The sequence below is a fragment of the Podarcis cretensis genome (genome assembly GCF_951804945.1).
Source record: "Podarcis cretensis genome assembly, chromosome: 12".
NCBI lineage: Eukaryota > Metazoa > Chordata > Lepidosauria > Squamata > Lacertidae > Podarcis > Podarcis cretensis.
Window position 1 is genome coordinate 8,831,000 of NC_137181.1, and position 14,997 is coordinate 8,845,996.

The 14,997-nt window shown below is 42.6% G+C and overlaps 1 protein-coding gene across 1 annotated transcript in view; it reads left to right on the top strand.

Annotated features, from left to right (window-relative positions):
• Positions 1-3,451: 3,451 nt before the first annotated feature.
• CTDSPL (CTD small phosphatase like) overlaps positions 3,452-14,997 on the top strand; it is a 68,632-nt gene continuing 57,086 nt past the window's right edge. Inside the window, exon 1 of the mRNA XM_079947023.1 lies at positions 3,452-4,303. Coding sequence (XP_079803149.1) covers positions 4,051-4,303 — 253 coding nt within the window. The 5' untranslated portion in view covers positions 3,452-4,050. The remainder of the gene's footprint in view (positions 4,304-14,997) is intronic.

Genomic DNA, 14,997 nt, shown 5'->3' on the forward strand with positions numbered 1-14,997 from the left:
TTTCCACCAGTCTTGATCTGCAAAGCTTGTGCAAGATGGGAGACAAGTTCAGAGCTGTTAGAGAACACTTGACAAAAGAGGTTTAAAGGCTGTCTCAAGGCAAATCTAAAAAAATGTAGTATGTGCAGATGCCTGATTATCGTCTTCCTAAGCAACTACTCTATTACAAACTTAAAAATGGAAAGTGTCATGCTGGTGGTCACCAAGAGGTTCAAGGACTCTCTCAAGGCAAACCTTTAAAAATGTAGTATAAACACCAAGAACTGGAAACACTGGCCTGTGAGCGCTCCAGTTGGAGAACAGCCTTTACCAAAGGTGTCATGGGCTTTGAAGACACTCAAACTCAGGACGCAAGGGAGAAACGTGCTAAGAGGAAAGCATGCTTGGCAAATCCACACCGTGATCAACTCCCGCCCAGAAACCACTGTGGTAGGACATGTGGATCCAGAATCGGCCTCCACAGTCACTTACAGACTCATTGTTAAAACCGTATTTATGGAAGACAATCTTACTCGGCTACAAGTGATCGCCAAAGAAGAAGTTAAAGAACAATTTGCAGATCAAAAGATATCTTTCCATCTCTGGAGTGGAATGCATAGCCTGGGATTCCCCAAAAGTACCATGAGGATATTCAGAATATTCCTGAGGAATTTGCTTGGGGTGTGAAGGGGTAGTTTTGCTAGAGTGCAACTGAGGATCCACCCCAAAAGAAAACATTTGCAGCTGTGCCCTTAGGATGTAATTGTACGTGTGGTTATATCAAGATTAGTTTTGTACAGTGTTTTCCCAGGGCACGAACTGGATGGTGTGAGCTACTGCACACGTTCCAGTCCCAGACTTTGTTTTAGAAATTCTCCTAACTTAACTGAATTAGCTGTCAATTATTAATTGGGAACCAGAACGATCATCCCTTCTGTCAACGTTAAAAAGAAAAAGCACAGAGGTTTACTCAAAGCCTATGGAAGAGAAAAAGAAATGTTTTGAAGTATTCTTGAGATACAGAGAGAGTTTCACTCGGTTGATGACTGCCAACAGACACACCTGGACAGAGAAAAGGGCCTGGGAAATAATGAAGCAGCCTCATCCCTCAGGCAGTATTGCAGGTGTCTTCATTTCAACATAATGTCGAAAGAACGCATTTTTTAAAAATACGAAAACGTCACATATTTTGAAGTCATGTCAGGAATTTTAATTATTCCTATCCCCCACCCCATCAGGTGTTGTCCTACAACTCAAAGCAACTGTGCCTGCTGAATTCTGATATTCTTTTTAAATCTGGGGGGGGGGGACTTGCAGATGTTGCTGAACTACATTTCCCATCACCCCCAGAAACCATCATCAATGGCCAGGGATTATGGGAGTTGCAGTCCAGCAACACCTGGAAGGCCAGTTTCGACACACCTGCTTTGAAAGTCCTCTCTTCCACAGCAGTGATGAGAGCAGAACTTTTTTCATTCTCTGAAAAATTCTAGAAGCCAAAAGAAAATGAAAAACAGCACATACTATTATATACCTTGAGTATCTTTTATACTGAGCTTTTACCTGGTATGCAAATATATTTAAATTACTGCTGCAATTGGCTAGATTAACTGATTTTAAAGCTTCTAATCCAATAAAAAGGTGTGCCACCTGAGTAGTTGGGCAACATATGCACAGTATTTTAAACTTGTTCATGAAAACTGCAGAAAATAAGCTCCATTTTAGAAGAGATATTCTCCCTATTCTCACAGCAGGAATCTTTCTTCTGAAAGAGGTACCTGCTACAATCCACATGGACATCATAATAGGGGGGGACTGATTATTCCTGCCTTCAAAATATTGGTTGTTGTTGTTTTTTACCAAAATGCAAATTAAATATACAGATTAGTTAATCAACTAAAATTATTGAAATGGATTGTTGGACTAATTCGAATCTGATCAGTTAATCTACTATGCTGCACAGTCTGGGAAGAGATTTTTTTTAAAAAAACAAGATACATTCTGTGCATGCTCAGAAGCACAGTCTTAAATCCGGCATTGCTTGCTGGTGGGCAATGAAGGGACCAGCCAGCGGTGGGAACAAACCCACATCATACATTTAAAGCAAAACTCCCCAGGCCCCAAAGATTCCTGGGAACTGTAGTTCGCACCTCCCCAGTACTGCAATTCCTAGTACCCTGAAACCATTACACCCAGGATTCCTGTATGTTTCCCAACCTTGTGCCTCCAGCTGTTTTTGGACTACAATTCCCATCATCCCTTGCCACTGGTCTTGCTAGTCAGGGATGATGGGAGTTGTAGTTCAAAAACAGCTGGAGGCACAAGGTTGGGAAACACTAAGTTCACCTCTCCAGAACTATAATTCCCAGCGCCCTTAAGTCCCCCAGGACTCTTGGGGTGTGTATGCTGCCAACCTATGCCGCGCATCACCACCCCCCCCCCGCCCCAGACAAGACACGCCTCCCTCCTCTTCCCTTGAAGACCACCCGCTTTGCAGTAGGCAGCCTGTCCCCCAAGCTCCGCCCACGCCGCTCATTCCCCCCGCCCCTTTCGGGGATCGAACACGCCCCTCGGCCCAAGAACGCAATCAGAAGCAAGCCCCGCCCACGCCACTCATTCCCCCCGCCCCTTTCGGGGATCGAACACGCCCCTCGGCCCAAGAACGCAATCAGAAGCAAGCCCCGCCCCCGCCCCTTATTTGGAGGACCGACACCCCCCCTCCCCTCCGTCCACCCACCCACCCCTCGGACGCAATCAGCGCAAGCCCCGCCCCTAACGCCCACCCCGGTTGGACGGCCCAGCCTCTTCCCCCGCCTTGACGGACAGCCAGCGCTTGGCCACGCCCCGTTGTTTACCGCTCAGGCAGGCAGGCAGGCAGGGAGGGAGAAACGGGTCGGGCGGGCGCGCGCAGTTCAAACCGCCCCCCCCCTCCCTCCCGCCCGGCGCGAGGCGCCCGCTCTCCTTCCCGCCTCCATGTTGTTGCCTGAGGGGAAGACGCCGCCGCCGCCGCCGCCACAAGGAGGACGGGAGGAGGAGGAGGAGGCGGCTGCTGTCCCGCGCGCGGCGGGCCTGAGGGGAAGGCTGCGGGGGCGGGCGAAGCCTGTGGGGCGCTGAGGGGAAGGAAGGCGGAGAAGGGGAAGGAGGCGGCGCCTGGGACTGGCGCTGACAGGCGAGGAGGGAAGGCGAGCGGGAAGGCGGCTGCTGCTGCTGTTGCTGCTGCTGCTGTGGCGCAGCGCGGAGACCGGCCTCCCCTTCTCCCTCCCCCGTTTTCTTCTTCTTCTTCTCCCCCCCCTTTTCCTCCTCCTCCTCCTCCCCCCTCCCTCGGACTCCCCCCCCCTCAAAGCTGCATCGGGGAAGGAGGCGAAGGAGGGATGAGATAATCCCCGAGGGGAGGGGGGAAGGGGGGAGGACAGGGCGGGTGGGGGCTTGATTCGGGGTGGGGTGGGGAGCACCTCTTGCTCCTCCTCCTCCTCCTGGAAAGGGGCATTTTTTTTTTCCATCTTCTGGCGGGAGGGGGGGAGGTAGGTAAGTTTAGGGATCTAAATAGAGGGGGGGGAGGAGAAAGCAAGGAAGGTGCTGCCTCCAGATGAGGAGGGGGGTCTGAACCCTCTTTTTTTGGGCAAGGGGATTTTGGGGGGGGAATGATAGATCAGAAGCACGGTTTGGGGGGGTTACATGTAGGGTGTTTTGAATTGGGATTTTGGGGGGAGGGGTAATACAAAGCCTTGGCTTTGGGGTGAGTGCGAGTGGGGTGGGTTTTTTTAGGGATCAGCTCAGGGCAGCCATTTAGGAGGCACAGGACAAATTGGGGGTGCGAAGGTGAGCCGCCGCCAAGACCCCGTATCTGTATTTTCTCTACTGCTGTGCTGAGGTTGCTGTTCAGGCGGGTATTTTTGTGCCTGGAGTAGGGATTTGGGGTGGCACTGGGTTTTTTCTTTAACTCAGAGTGGTACCGGGTTTTGCTTTAGGTGGGGTAGTCTTTGGATTTGGGGTTCCCTCCCCCCATCTTTTTTTAACTCCCTCCGTTCTTTGAAGAAGGAAAGAGGACAAGGCACTACAGAAAAGACCTGTATGTGTGCTGCCTTCTATAACATTTTTTTTTTGCTTCGTTCCTGGAGGAGTTCTTTTTTCACACATAAGTCTGCCTCTAGATTTCCTAAAAGGAAAACGAATAAAAAGGAACCCATAAATGCACACCGAACCTGCCTCTGGGAGGGAAATAGCCAGGTGAAAACGAACTCTGTTTCCATGGACAACCCGTCCATTATCACCCAGGTGACTAACCCCAAAGAGGAAGAAATCCTGTCTTGCTCTCAGGATAAAGGTGAGAAACTGTTCTCTATGGGTACACAATACTGTCCGAATGGTTGCATACAAAATGGGCAAGCTGGGTTTTTTTATTTTTCCTGTAATATTCCTTTCAGGTTGCTGCTCTGGTGTAGCACCTTGAACCTCTTCACTTAACTGTTTTGCTTCAGTCCAGCAGTAAATTAAGACATCACTATAGCTATTAAAGTGGAATGCATTTTTGTGCCTCTCTGTGTTTTGTCTCTACTCCAATTGGTGTTGAGTGCAACTCGTGTAACCTTGTTGTTCCTCTGCCAGCTAGAGTTTGGGCCAAGTCCAAGCTCTAGGGAGGCAGACCTTTATTGAACTTAGTAGGATGGTTTTGAAATCTTGGCATTTGGGCACTGAGGAATTTGTGTTTTTTGGAAGAGGCTGGTGTAAACATCCTTCAAACTGTGGATTAAAATGATTGATTTGGAGACTTTTTGTTTAAGGTGTTTTGCGCTGAAACAGCTAAAAATGGTCAGGGAAAGCAATAAGGTGTACCAGTTTGGATGTAAAGATCCTACTCATAACATGCATTGAACATTGCCCTCCAGTTCAAAAACCAGGTCAAACTGTTTTCATTTTTCCTTCAGCAAAAGCAAGGCTTGAACCAAGATCAAGGTGGATGGTCAAAACTTCAGAATTTAAGGGGCGTTTTAGACCAGTGAAGCATGAAAGAAGTGGCATGAAATGGAATGGGCAGTCCTTAAAAAAAAAAAAAAGACATGAAATAAACCTGGTGGTACAAATGTAGTCACCTGAAAAATAATAAAGATTATAATCTTCCTCATGGCTGCAGATTTATTTTTCAAGTTGTTGTAGCTATCTCTTTTACTGTAGTGTACTGTGACTTCTCCAGTTCTCTGCTTGTTTGGTGTGGCTAATAGGTAATAATCTTTGTCATGATGGCTAGAGTATCCTGCTGTGGAGTAGGGGTTTGATAGCCTTTTCATTTTGGTTTATTGTTTTAATTCTTTGATTTCCCTCATACCATTCATACTCATCATCACCATCATATAAAAAAGAAAGCCGTTATTTTGAAACCAATTTAATGCTGTTAGTTAAAGCATTCATCCATGTTGGATAATCCTTTTCCTTCTTTAGTGAGGAAGCTTTCAGATTTTTCAGGTTTCCAAACCGTTCGTCTTGTTCATCATGCTCCTTGTACATGGTCTTGTAATAGGGAGTCCTGTTACTAAAGAGACCAGTCTACATAAAACAGAACTGTGTAATGTTTACGTTGTTTTTGGAATATAAACCCATGTCTAACAGATAAATATAGTGGTGGCAGTGGAAAATGAGGAACAAATGTGAGAACTTACTAGCAACCTCTGTACTAAGGTGTTCTGTTCAATGTGAACTGTGGTTAAGAGGGAACAGGCTGTGGGACTGCATGCTTGATTCCCTTCCCTGCCAGATCTTAACCAGGGTTAATGGTTGCTAACAGACACGATTAATACTAGCCACTGTTGTCTCTTAGCTGGGGTTGGAACTTTGCTAGCAAACCATGATTAGTGTTAACTGATTAAAACTAGAATATGAAACATGCTCATCTGAGTAGAGGGACTGGTGGGGAAAGAACATTTGATCTAGAGGCCTGCTCCTGATTTTGAAAAAAAACCCAAAAAACCCACTAAGATAAGAGCATTACAACTGCACTGGCTCGAGGAAATTTCCTAGTACTTCTCACTACTGGTGTTATGTTGAAGCAGTTGCATAAACCAACACTTGTCAGAAACAGGTGATTTAATTGAAAAACCTGTTAAATGCAAGGAGTGAAGCAAGAGACCTTCTCCATCAAACTCTGGATATTGGAGACAACCAAGAGAGGACTGTCTGCTGTATGCTCTGCTTATAAGCTTCCTGGAAGTAGCTGACTGGCTACAGTTAGAAAGGCAGGACTAGATGGGCCCCCTGATCAGATTTAACAGATTATGCACCTGGAGACTACCCGTTAGGTTGGATTGCCTTGCTAACAGAGTCAGAATTGTGTTCCTCTTCTTCAATGCAATCTCATGCATATTTATTCAAAATAAACTTTCACTGTGCTCAGTGGGGTTTATTCCAGCATTAGTGTGTTGGGTTTTGGAAGCGGGAGCCAGGGAGATGAAGGTTTGGTTGGTTGGCAAGCAGCGCATATGTTCCCCTCTGGAGTTCTAGTGAAAGTTGGGACTTGTTTTGGCAGCAGGTGATGGAACTGCTCCAAGTGCATAAGTGGCCCACCACCAAAATGCCCAGCCACAACTTCCTCTAACTTGATGCTAGTGAGCTGTAAAAAGAAATTGCAGAATTACACAACAGAGGATTTTAAATTTCATACTTGGGGGGTTAGTGTATATAATTTTGTGGGTCGTCCGTCCCCCCGGTAGATTTTTAGATAAGAGGGTGGTTTCTTGAAATGCAGCAAAGGCGGCAGGAAATAACTGCTTGTGCAGCTGTCTTTTTTCATGTTGGGCCTGTTTCTACAGCTGTTTATGATTCTTATTTGTTTGCTTTGTCTCCTCATCACCATTGCCAGAGGGTGATGAAACACTCACCATGGTGAGCGTGGGGAGTGGAACGGTGGACCCCTGCTACTAGTGAAGCTTTAGTAATGTGCAGGTGTTGACACATCTGCCTGCCAGTTGTAATTGCTCCGGTCATTTTGGTGAACAAAAAAGCCAGAAGCTCACAGGTTGCCATCCAGAATTCTCATTTTTGCTGAGGTTTGGAGTAGGTAAGAAGAGATTTTGCTGCTCTTACCTTCTCAAAATCACAGCACAAATAGGAGAAAACCCTGCCTACCAAAGCACTTGGTAATTACAGTAAATGGTATCTTCATAGTAGGCCAAGTCAACATTCATGGACTATTTATCCACATACAATATTGACTTTGCGGATGGGCAGCATGTCTGCAACTAGGCAATTTACAGCATAAGCTGTCTCTGGAGCTGCTTTATAAGTTTTTGTATGCTTTCTTCCTCTTGAAAAAATTTGTTCAGCATTTTAGCTTTGCTACAGATCTGAAGTAGCTTAGGACGAGAGAAAGTGTTTTGCCCAAGGACACCCAGTGAACTTCATAGTTGAACAGGGATTTGAACTTTCATTTCCCACATTCAAACTCAATACTCTAGACCAGGCATAGGCAAACTCGGCCCTCCAGATGTTTTGGGACTACAGTTCCCATCATCCCTGACCACTGGTTCTGTTAGCTAGGGATCATGGTAGTTGTAGTCCCAAAACATCTGGAGGGCCGAGTTTGCCTATGCCTGCTCTAGACACTATAGCACGGAGGCAAATAACATCGCCTGTGCTCCATATAGATACCAGTTGGTAAGCAAGCCTGCTTCAGACCAATAGCTGGCTTTGACCTTCTCGTGATGTGGTGTCATCATGTCACACAAAATGGATATGGGCTGGTTTTAAAGAATGACACAGTTACTGGTCAATAATGGTCACTCTTGTTGCATCAATGGAATAAGTGAGTTCTTCCCAGCCTGATAAAGAAGTTGACCCATATTGATGTACACTATTTTGGGCTAAAGCTCTTTAATTTGTATCAGAATTTGTTAGGATCAGACTCATAAAATGACTTAAGAAAACAATGGTTTACATACAGTTTGTGTTAGTTTCTAAGTGTACTCTGAAAACTTGATACTAAAGTAACAGAAAATCAACTACGTATGCATGTATAAAAATACATAGTTTTTATATTACAATATGAATGTTTATATTTCCAATGGAGGGTGTGTGTGGTTGTTGTTTTTTAACAAAACTGTGTTGCATAACAAAATTTCCATTTGTAATAATACAATGAATGGATACAGTGTTGATCAAATTTCTCATTTTCAAAGTTGTAATCAATGTAACTGTAAGGGCCATGTAATGTATATGTGTTAGAAAGTCAGGTGAACCTGGAGACATTTCTGATCCAATACTGGAAAAGTATTCCAAGTTGTTCTAGAGACCAACTACATGTTCTAGAGACCAACTAAATAGGTAGTTTAGCACTGCGTGAATCTTTTTTAAAAAATGGTTTGCTGTGAGTGAGAATTGGGACAATGGTGTGCAAGGAGGAGTTTCCTAACTTTTCCTTACCACACCATAGTCCTGAGACAGTCCACATAACAGTGTGTATTTCTGTTATGTGTCACCTTAAACTGTTATCTGTCTCAAGCCAGTTTGAAGGTGTTGGATAGAACCTGCAACAATGAAATCATAGCCTCATGTGGATATTGTGTGTTTAAATGGTCAAGCAATACATTAATAAAGCATTGCTTTCATTAATCAAAACCATTTCCTATAAATTACATCTCTTTGCTATTACAGGCCTTTAACTTTGTAAACATCAAGAGATTGCAATTTTGATCCTTTTAAGGAGATACAAAAAGCTTGTTTTTTGCGTTTGTTTGTATGCCTTATCTGTTTCATTCTACGTTACCCTGCTTTCAAAACGTGACCCACCTGTTTAAAGTTACAATTCTTTGAAAATTAATCTTCACAGTTTTATTAGCCGGACTTCAGAAACTTTCTTTATTGTGAACATCATTATTGGGCTATATCTTCTGTGCAAAATAAAAGTGATGCCTAGCAGCTTAAGTATAAATTATACACAAATCATCTCCTGTAGCTTCTTCATGCCACCATGTTGTCAGGGGTGACCTACCCTAAAGGATGATCAGCTCTCTAAGCATTATAAGGCCAGCTATATAAATTCAGCAGTAGCCAAGAAAGGAAGGGGACACTTTACTACAGTAACTTTTGAGAGGGCGCCTAGAGGTGGGAGGTGGCTAATGAAGAGTGAATGAAATGCATGTGAGCTGAAATTGCTATGGCCTGAGTGGTAATTTGAGTTTTTCAAAGCATATGTTGGAATGTAACAGTAGCATCACTGACTTTTTTTTAGATCTTTTGAAATTACAACTGAATGATATATTTAAAAAATGGCTCTAGGCGATAACAATAATGAATAAAGTACATAATAAATTTAGTACATAATGCTCCCTCCCCAACATTTTTAATGTTTGTATAATAGGCTTTGCATAATGGAAGTCGAGGTTATATGATGTTTGGTTTGTTACTCATTAGGGTAAAGCTTTTAAGATGCTGAATGCAAAACAAAAGAAATCTACATTATGAGAGCAGTGATGCTGTACTTCATCATTGGCTAGAGTTCTAGGTGTTAACAAAACCATTTGGGGTGGGCTTTTCCTTCTAGGCTACCTTCAGCTTCAGATACTTATTATTAATGTAGGGCTTTAAACACACAGTCATAAACTTCTCTGTAAGTTTAGGTGTGCAGGCTTCAGGCTTGCAGGTTCTACTTTGTGAGGTGTTTCCCCCCCCCCCCTAGATCCCTGAGATCCAAGAACCAAAGCCTGACATGCAAAAGATAAACACATAGAATTAAAGAATTCTCAGTCCAACAGTTTGTTATGAGCACCACACACAAATCTAGTCATGCAGACCCCAAGCTTTTGTTATTTCAGCAGTGTAGTTTAGGAAGAGGGGAATAAGTTTGTTCCTGCTATTGTGAAATAGTTGGGAGTCAGAAATCTTTACTGATCTATGGTAAACCACTCAGAGATCTAGCAGTAGATCCAGGTTTACCTTCTGCCCACTTCTGCTGTAGTTTACCACAATATTAATAAATAGTATCACACCAGTGTAATTCTCTGCAGGTGTAAGCCTTGTTGGTTCAATGAGACTTATTACCAAGTACATGTGTATAGTGAGGAACCACTTTTGTCCAGAGGACCAGATCCCAAAGTAGTCAATTTTCTGCATGCCACTTTGAGAATTGTGTCATATGTTGTAAGGTGCAGCAAAAGTGGATATGGCTGGGCCTTATGACCCAAAGCCAGAAGCCAGACAGGCCTGATTAGGCACAAGAGCCAGAGGTTCCCAACCAAAGATGTACTGTATATGATTGCAGTTTGTAAAGTGGCTGGATGTGTTCTAGACCTGTAACGTTACTTATAATAGCAAATTGCTATTATATAATAAAATGCCTAGTTGAAACATCACTCCTGGCAATGTGGCAGATCATCTCCTGCATACAGAATTGTGTACAAGTGAATATCAGTCTGCAAAACACTTGAGTTGTTTGCTTAGACCAGGTCTATATATATGTAGTGGAATAAAATATGACAGGAAACTAGGAAGCTGCTTTATGCCAAATCAGACTGATGATCCGCTTAATTCAGTAATGTCCACACTGACTTAGAGCAGCTCTCAAAGCTCTCAGACAGGAAGTCTTCCCAAACATTAAATGGAGATTGAACCTAGGCACCTTTGGCATGCAAGGCAGATGTCCTGCTACTGAGCTATGACTGTTCCCCATTTCAGGTCAGCTTCATCCGCATTTAGCAGTCCATGACTGCAAACCAGTAGACAAATGTGTGTGATTATCAGATCTTGATTCTAACACCCCATTTATTTATTCTTTATAATATTTATATGTTTATTTTCTCTTGAAAGCCCCTCCCCCGTGTGTGTGTATACACACACACACACACACACACACACACACGGAGTACCCATAAAATACCAGAGAAGCAAAACCAAATGTATAAGAGGGTGAGACTTAGTAGTTCCAAAGTATAAAAGTATCAATGAATTTGTGAATGTATAAATCTAAATGTGGTCTTTGCTAACTGCAGACGCATCACATCTTCCAGAACTACAGTCACTTCTTTTTGCCTTCAGCGAAAACCTCCTCTCAAAAATGCATTAGATGGGCAAGAGAGTAATGTTAACCAATTATGAAATGCCCACAATAGATTTTTTAAATATATGTCTTTGAAAATTTTATAGCCAAGGAACAATTTACTTTCACTTGTGTCCCCACCCCCTTGTTTCCTGGTGGATTATGACAACTCTTCCTACTCTTAAATATTGCTAAGCAGCTGCTGCTCCTTCCCTAAACTGGGGGATGTTATTTGTTTTCCAAGTACAGTTTGAGTTCTGTATTAGTTTTCCGCTTTCTACTTTGGAAAAATAGCAGCTTTTAAAATACAAATGAGTCATCTTGGTTTGAGCTGTTTTGTGTGTGAGCTGTTCTTCCCCCATCAGTAGTTGAGGGAGTTGTTCCTTTCTTAATCCAATGGCCAGGAATCCTTGTAGGAGTTTTTAAGCTGAGTGTGATTGACAGATTTATGGAAGAAAACTTGGATTAGTGTAAAGGTTTCTTCAAATAAGACGAATTGATCACATTTGACAACTTCTCTGTTGTCAATAGTGTAGATAATCTTGTGTGTGTTGCATATTTGTTCCTACATGAGTTTTACCAGTTTCAAATAATAACCAGTGGAAAAGTGCTCCCCCAGCATACACCCACAAACATACGTATAAAATTTCATTTTCTAATAGTGGAATCCTATACAGAGTCCCCCTAAATTCAGTGGGGCTAGCTGGCCTAAGTGTATCCCATGAAAGGAAGTTTGCATTATGTTTGGCAAGTCACTTGTTATACATAGTTGCCACCTTTGTGCAATAAAAATAAACCTGTACATACTTGCAACAATTTTTCACCACTTGTCCAGTTCAGCTATTTTAGGATATTCTAGTACAGCCTGAGGATTGCTGGTTTTGGAAACGCTACGCTCAAGTTAAAATTACCCAGGCAGCCTTAAGAACCTTTCCATTCTCACGTTGTTTTCCTGTTATCTTGTAAGCTCTGTGTCCAGAAGGCAGAAGGTTTATATGTAGTACAAACTTGCTTAGGCCACAGTGTTGCTTAACTACAAAAGTGTAGAGTCTTGGTTTCTGCAAATCTGGAGCTTGAGGCCTAAATTTTGGGATGGTGGCAGGCCTGAAACTTGAAATGCAGACCTCCCTGAATCACTTGTAAAGCAGGGAGCGTAGGTAATATATAATACAAAAAGAAGTATTTGGGTGGAGTTGCTGAACATCTATGCCTGCTGCACATTTCCCTAAAGTGCTTTTTCCAGTAAATGGAGGTTCAAGGGTGCTAGGCATTGGGGGAGGAAAAAAAATGGCAGTCTTGGGTCAGGTTCCCTTTTCTTTCTGCCACTTTGGTGTCTTAAAACCTAGACACTTTTTTTACAGATGCTTTGAGGGTCTAGTGTGCCTTCTAATATGTTTTCATATTGTGAGATGTGCACATCTTCCAGCTCACTGCTCTGTTTTCCTCCCCCCCATACTTTTTTTAAAAAATGTTGTTGCTCTGGAGCTCTGACCAGAAAGTGACCTAGTGTCCTTTACTCTGCATCTTTCATTCCTGCTCTTAATTCTTGGTCAATTCTTGGTTGGTATCCTTGGGGAGGTTTTTGTTGTTGTTTCATTGACAGAATCATTACTGCTCCATTAACATTGCTCTTCTCTTGACTTCTTCCTCTGCGGAAAACGATGGTGTTAGTATGCAGCGTTGGTTTACAGGTTAACTGTTTGGAAAATGCTTTGAACTGATGTTTATGTATATGATTATCTCCCATAAATGCTGTTATGTTTTAGTCTTGATGGTGGCAGATGTTAGCTGTGTGTGCCACACTTAGCTAGCCAAATTGCCTCTAGAAAGAAACATTTGACTTGGGGTTACACAAGGGCATCATAAAGATTGCTGTAACATTCACAGCTGTTGCAAGAGCTGTCCATTACAATAACTGCAATCAATTTAACGTGTATACGTAGGATGCCTTGTAGCAAGGTTAAAGGTGTTTTACACTATTCTCTGAAAAATGTGGAATGGCATTACCAGTGCAGGCATGAATTCTTCCTAATACTGGCTACTTCAACTTTCTTTTTTCTTCAGTAAGTTTGCAGTTCAGATAGGGGGTAAAATGCAAGGAGCTGGCTGGTTGAAGGTTCATTAGTATTGCAGTAATAAAAATGAAGGACACTGCAGCAAGGAAGTGAAACTTGGCCCAAAGTATATTAGCTTTGTCAGCACTTTGGCAGGAAAATAAATTATCTGAAGTTTAGATATCTTGTGTTTGAAACCAGCTTTATTGTCATCTTAAAGGAACATCGAGTCTTTAAATTCTTTTTTTTTTCTTTACTGAATATTTTATTTTATTCCAAGATTCAAAGTTACACTTTGTCACTCAACAGTCATAATTCTATTCTACAATACTAATGACTTCCCGCTCACCCATCATCAATGTTTATAATCATGATTACATACAATTACATACAATTGCATTTTAAAATTCTGTCATATACAGTTTCATCCTTTGTAACAGATGTCTTGCTATGTTCTCCTATTTTTTTCTTAGGGTATTTAAATTTAAATAAAATAACCTGTGTATCCCACTGTTTTCAGTATTAGCTGAGTATTGCAGTATTAGTTTATCCCACTTCTGTTTGCCTTTGTTGTAGGCTGTATTGTCCCAATGTGGATATATGATGCCTGGTTTATTTTAAAGCACTTCTATGCTGCTTAATATTTTAGAAAATATCTCAGTTTTTCATTGAGGTTCTGCTCCTAAGTTCCTTATAAATCATTTGACTTGTGATAATGCTTGCTTTGGTGGTGGTGGTGATCAGACTTCCATGTGCTCTTGTGTTTCTTGTTGTAGAGAGCATTGAGACTAATCTAGCTTACTTGCAAGGATATCATGCAAAGTATACACATGCACAAAAAGTCTATGGGGTGAGTAGACAGAGGGGATGGACATTAAAAGTGACTCTACAAGTTTAACATGCATTTCTGCCCATGCATGACATTGAGGTGGAGAATCTTAAGAGAGGTACAGTTCTCAGTTAGATACAAATAAGCTGCTTTCTTTTGAGTCAAGCCTGTGATCTACATAGTCCAATGTCATCTACCCTTTCAGCAGCTCTCTAGGATCTTTTCTGGCCTGTAATCATTTGACTAGTGACCTTGGACTCTGGACCTAGAATTTTCTATCCTCTCACTGATCTGATATGCCACATCTGTATACATGGGTGCTGATGGTGTTTGTATCTTAAGCAAAGTGGGTCAAATATAGGCCACTGATGCTTCAAAACAAGGCAAATACTTGTGCTAAAAACTAGTGTGGACACAGTTTTTAAAAGCACAGTAAAGCACAATTAATATTGTAGCCAAAGAATAGAGGCAGCAATATCATTGCAATTTGCACATTTAATCATTCATGTTTATGTCATAACAACTAAACTGAAATGGCTTATTGTGGTAGCTATATTCAAAATAACTGGGACGCGGGTGGCGCTGTGGTCTAAACCACTGAGCCTCTTGGGCTTGCCAATCGGAAGGTCAGCGGTTTGAATCTGTGGCTGTGTGACAGGGTGAGCTCCCGTTGCTCTGGCCCAGCTTCTGCCAACCTAGCAGTTCAAAAGCATACCACTGCAAGTAGATAAATAGGTACCGCTGCAGTAGGAAGGTAAATGGCATTTCAGTGTGCTCTGGCACTCGTCATGGTGTCTCGCTGCACCAGAAGCGGTTTAGTCATGCTGGCCACATGACCCGGAAAGCTGTCTGTGGACAAACACCGGCTCCTTTGGTCTGAAGCGAGATGAGTGCCGCACTCCACAGTCGTCCTTGACTGGACTTAACCATCCAGGGGTCCTGTACCCCTTTATCTTTTTACCTATTCAAAATAGCTCTAGATAGTACTCTAAGCCACATTGGGGGATAAGGCTAGTAAGTAAATTTTCGTGAGGTGACAGTGTAAGCCAGAATCATTTTGTGTGTATGCCCCAAACTAGGATAAAACAGCTAGTTTCCGTTACTGTTATAAGAAA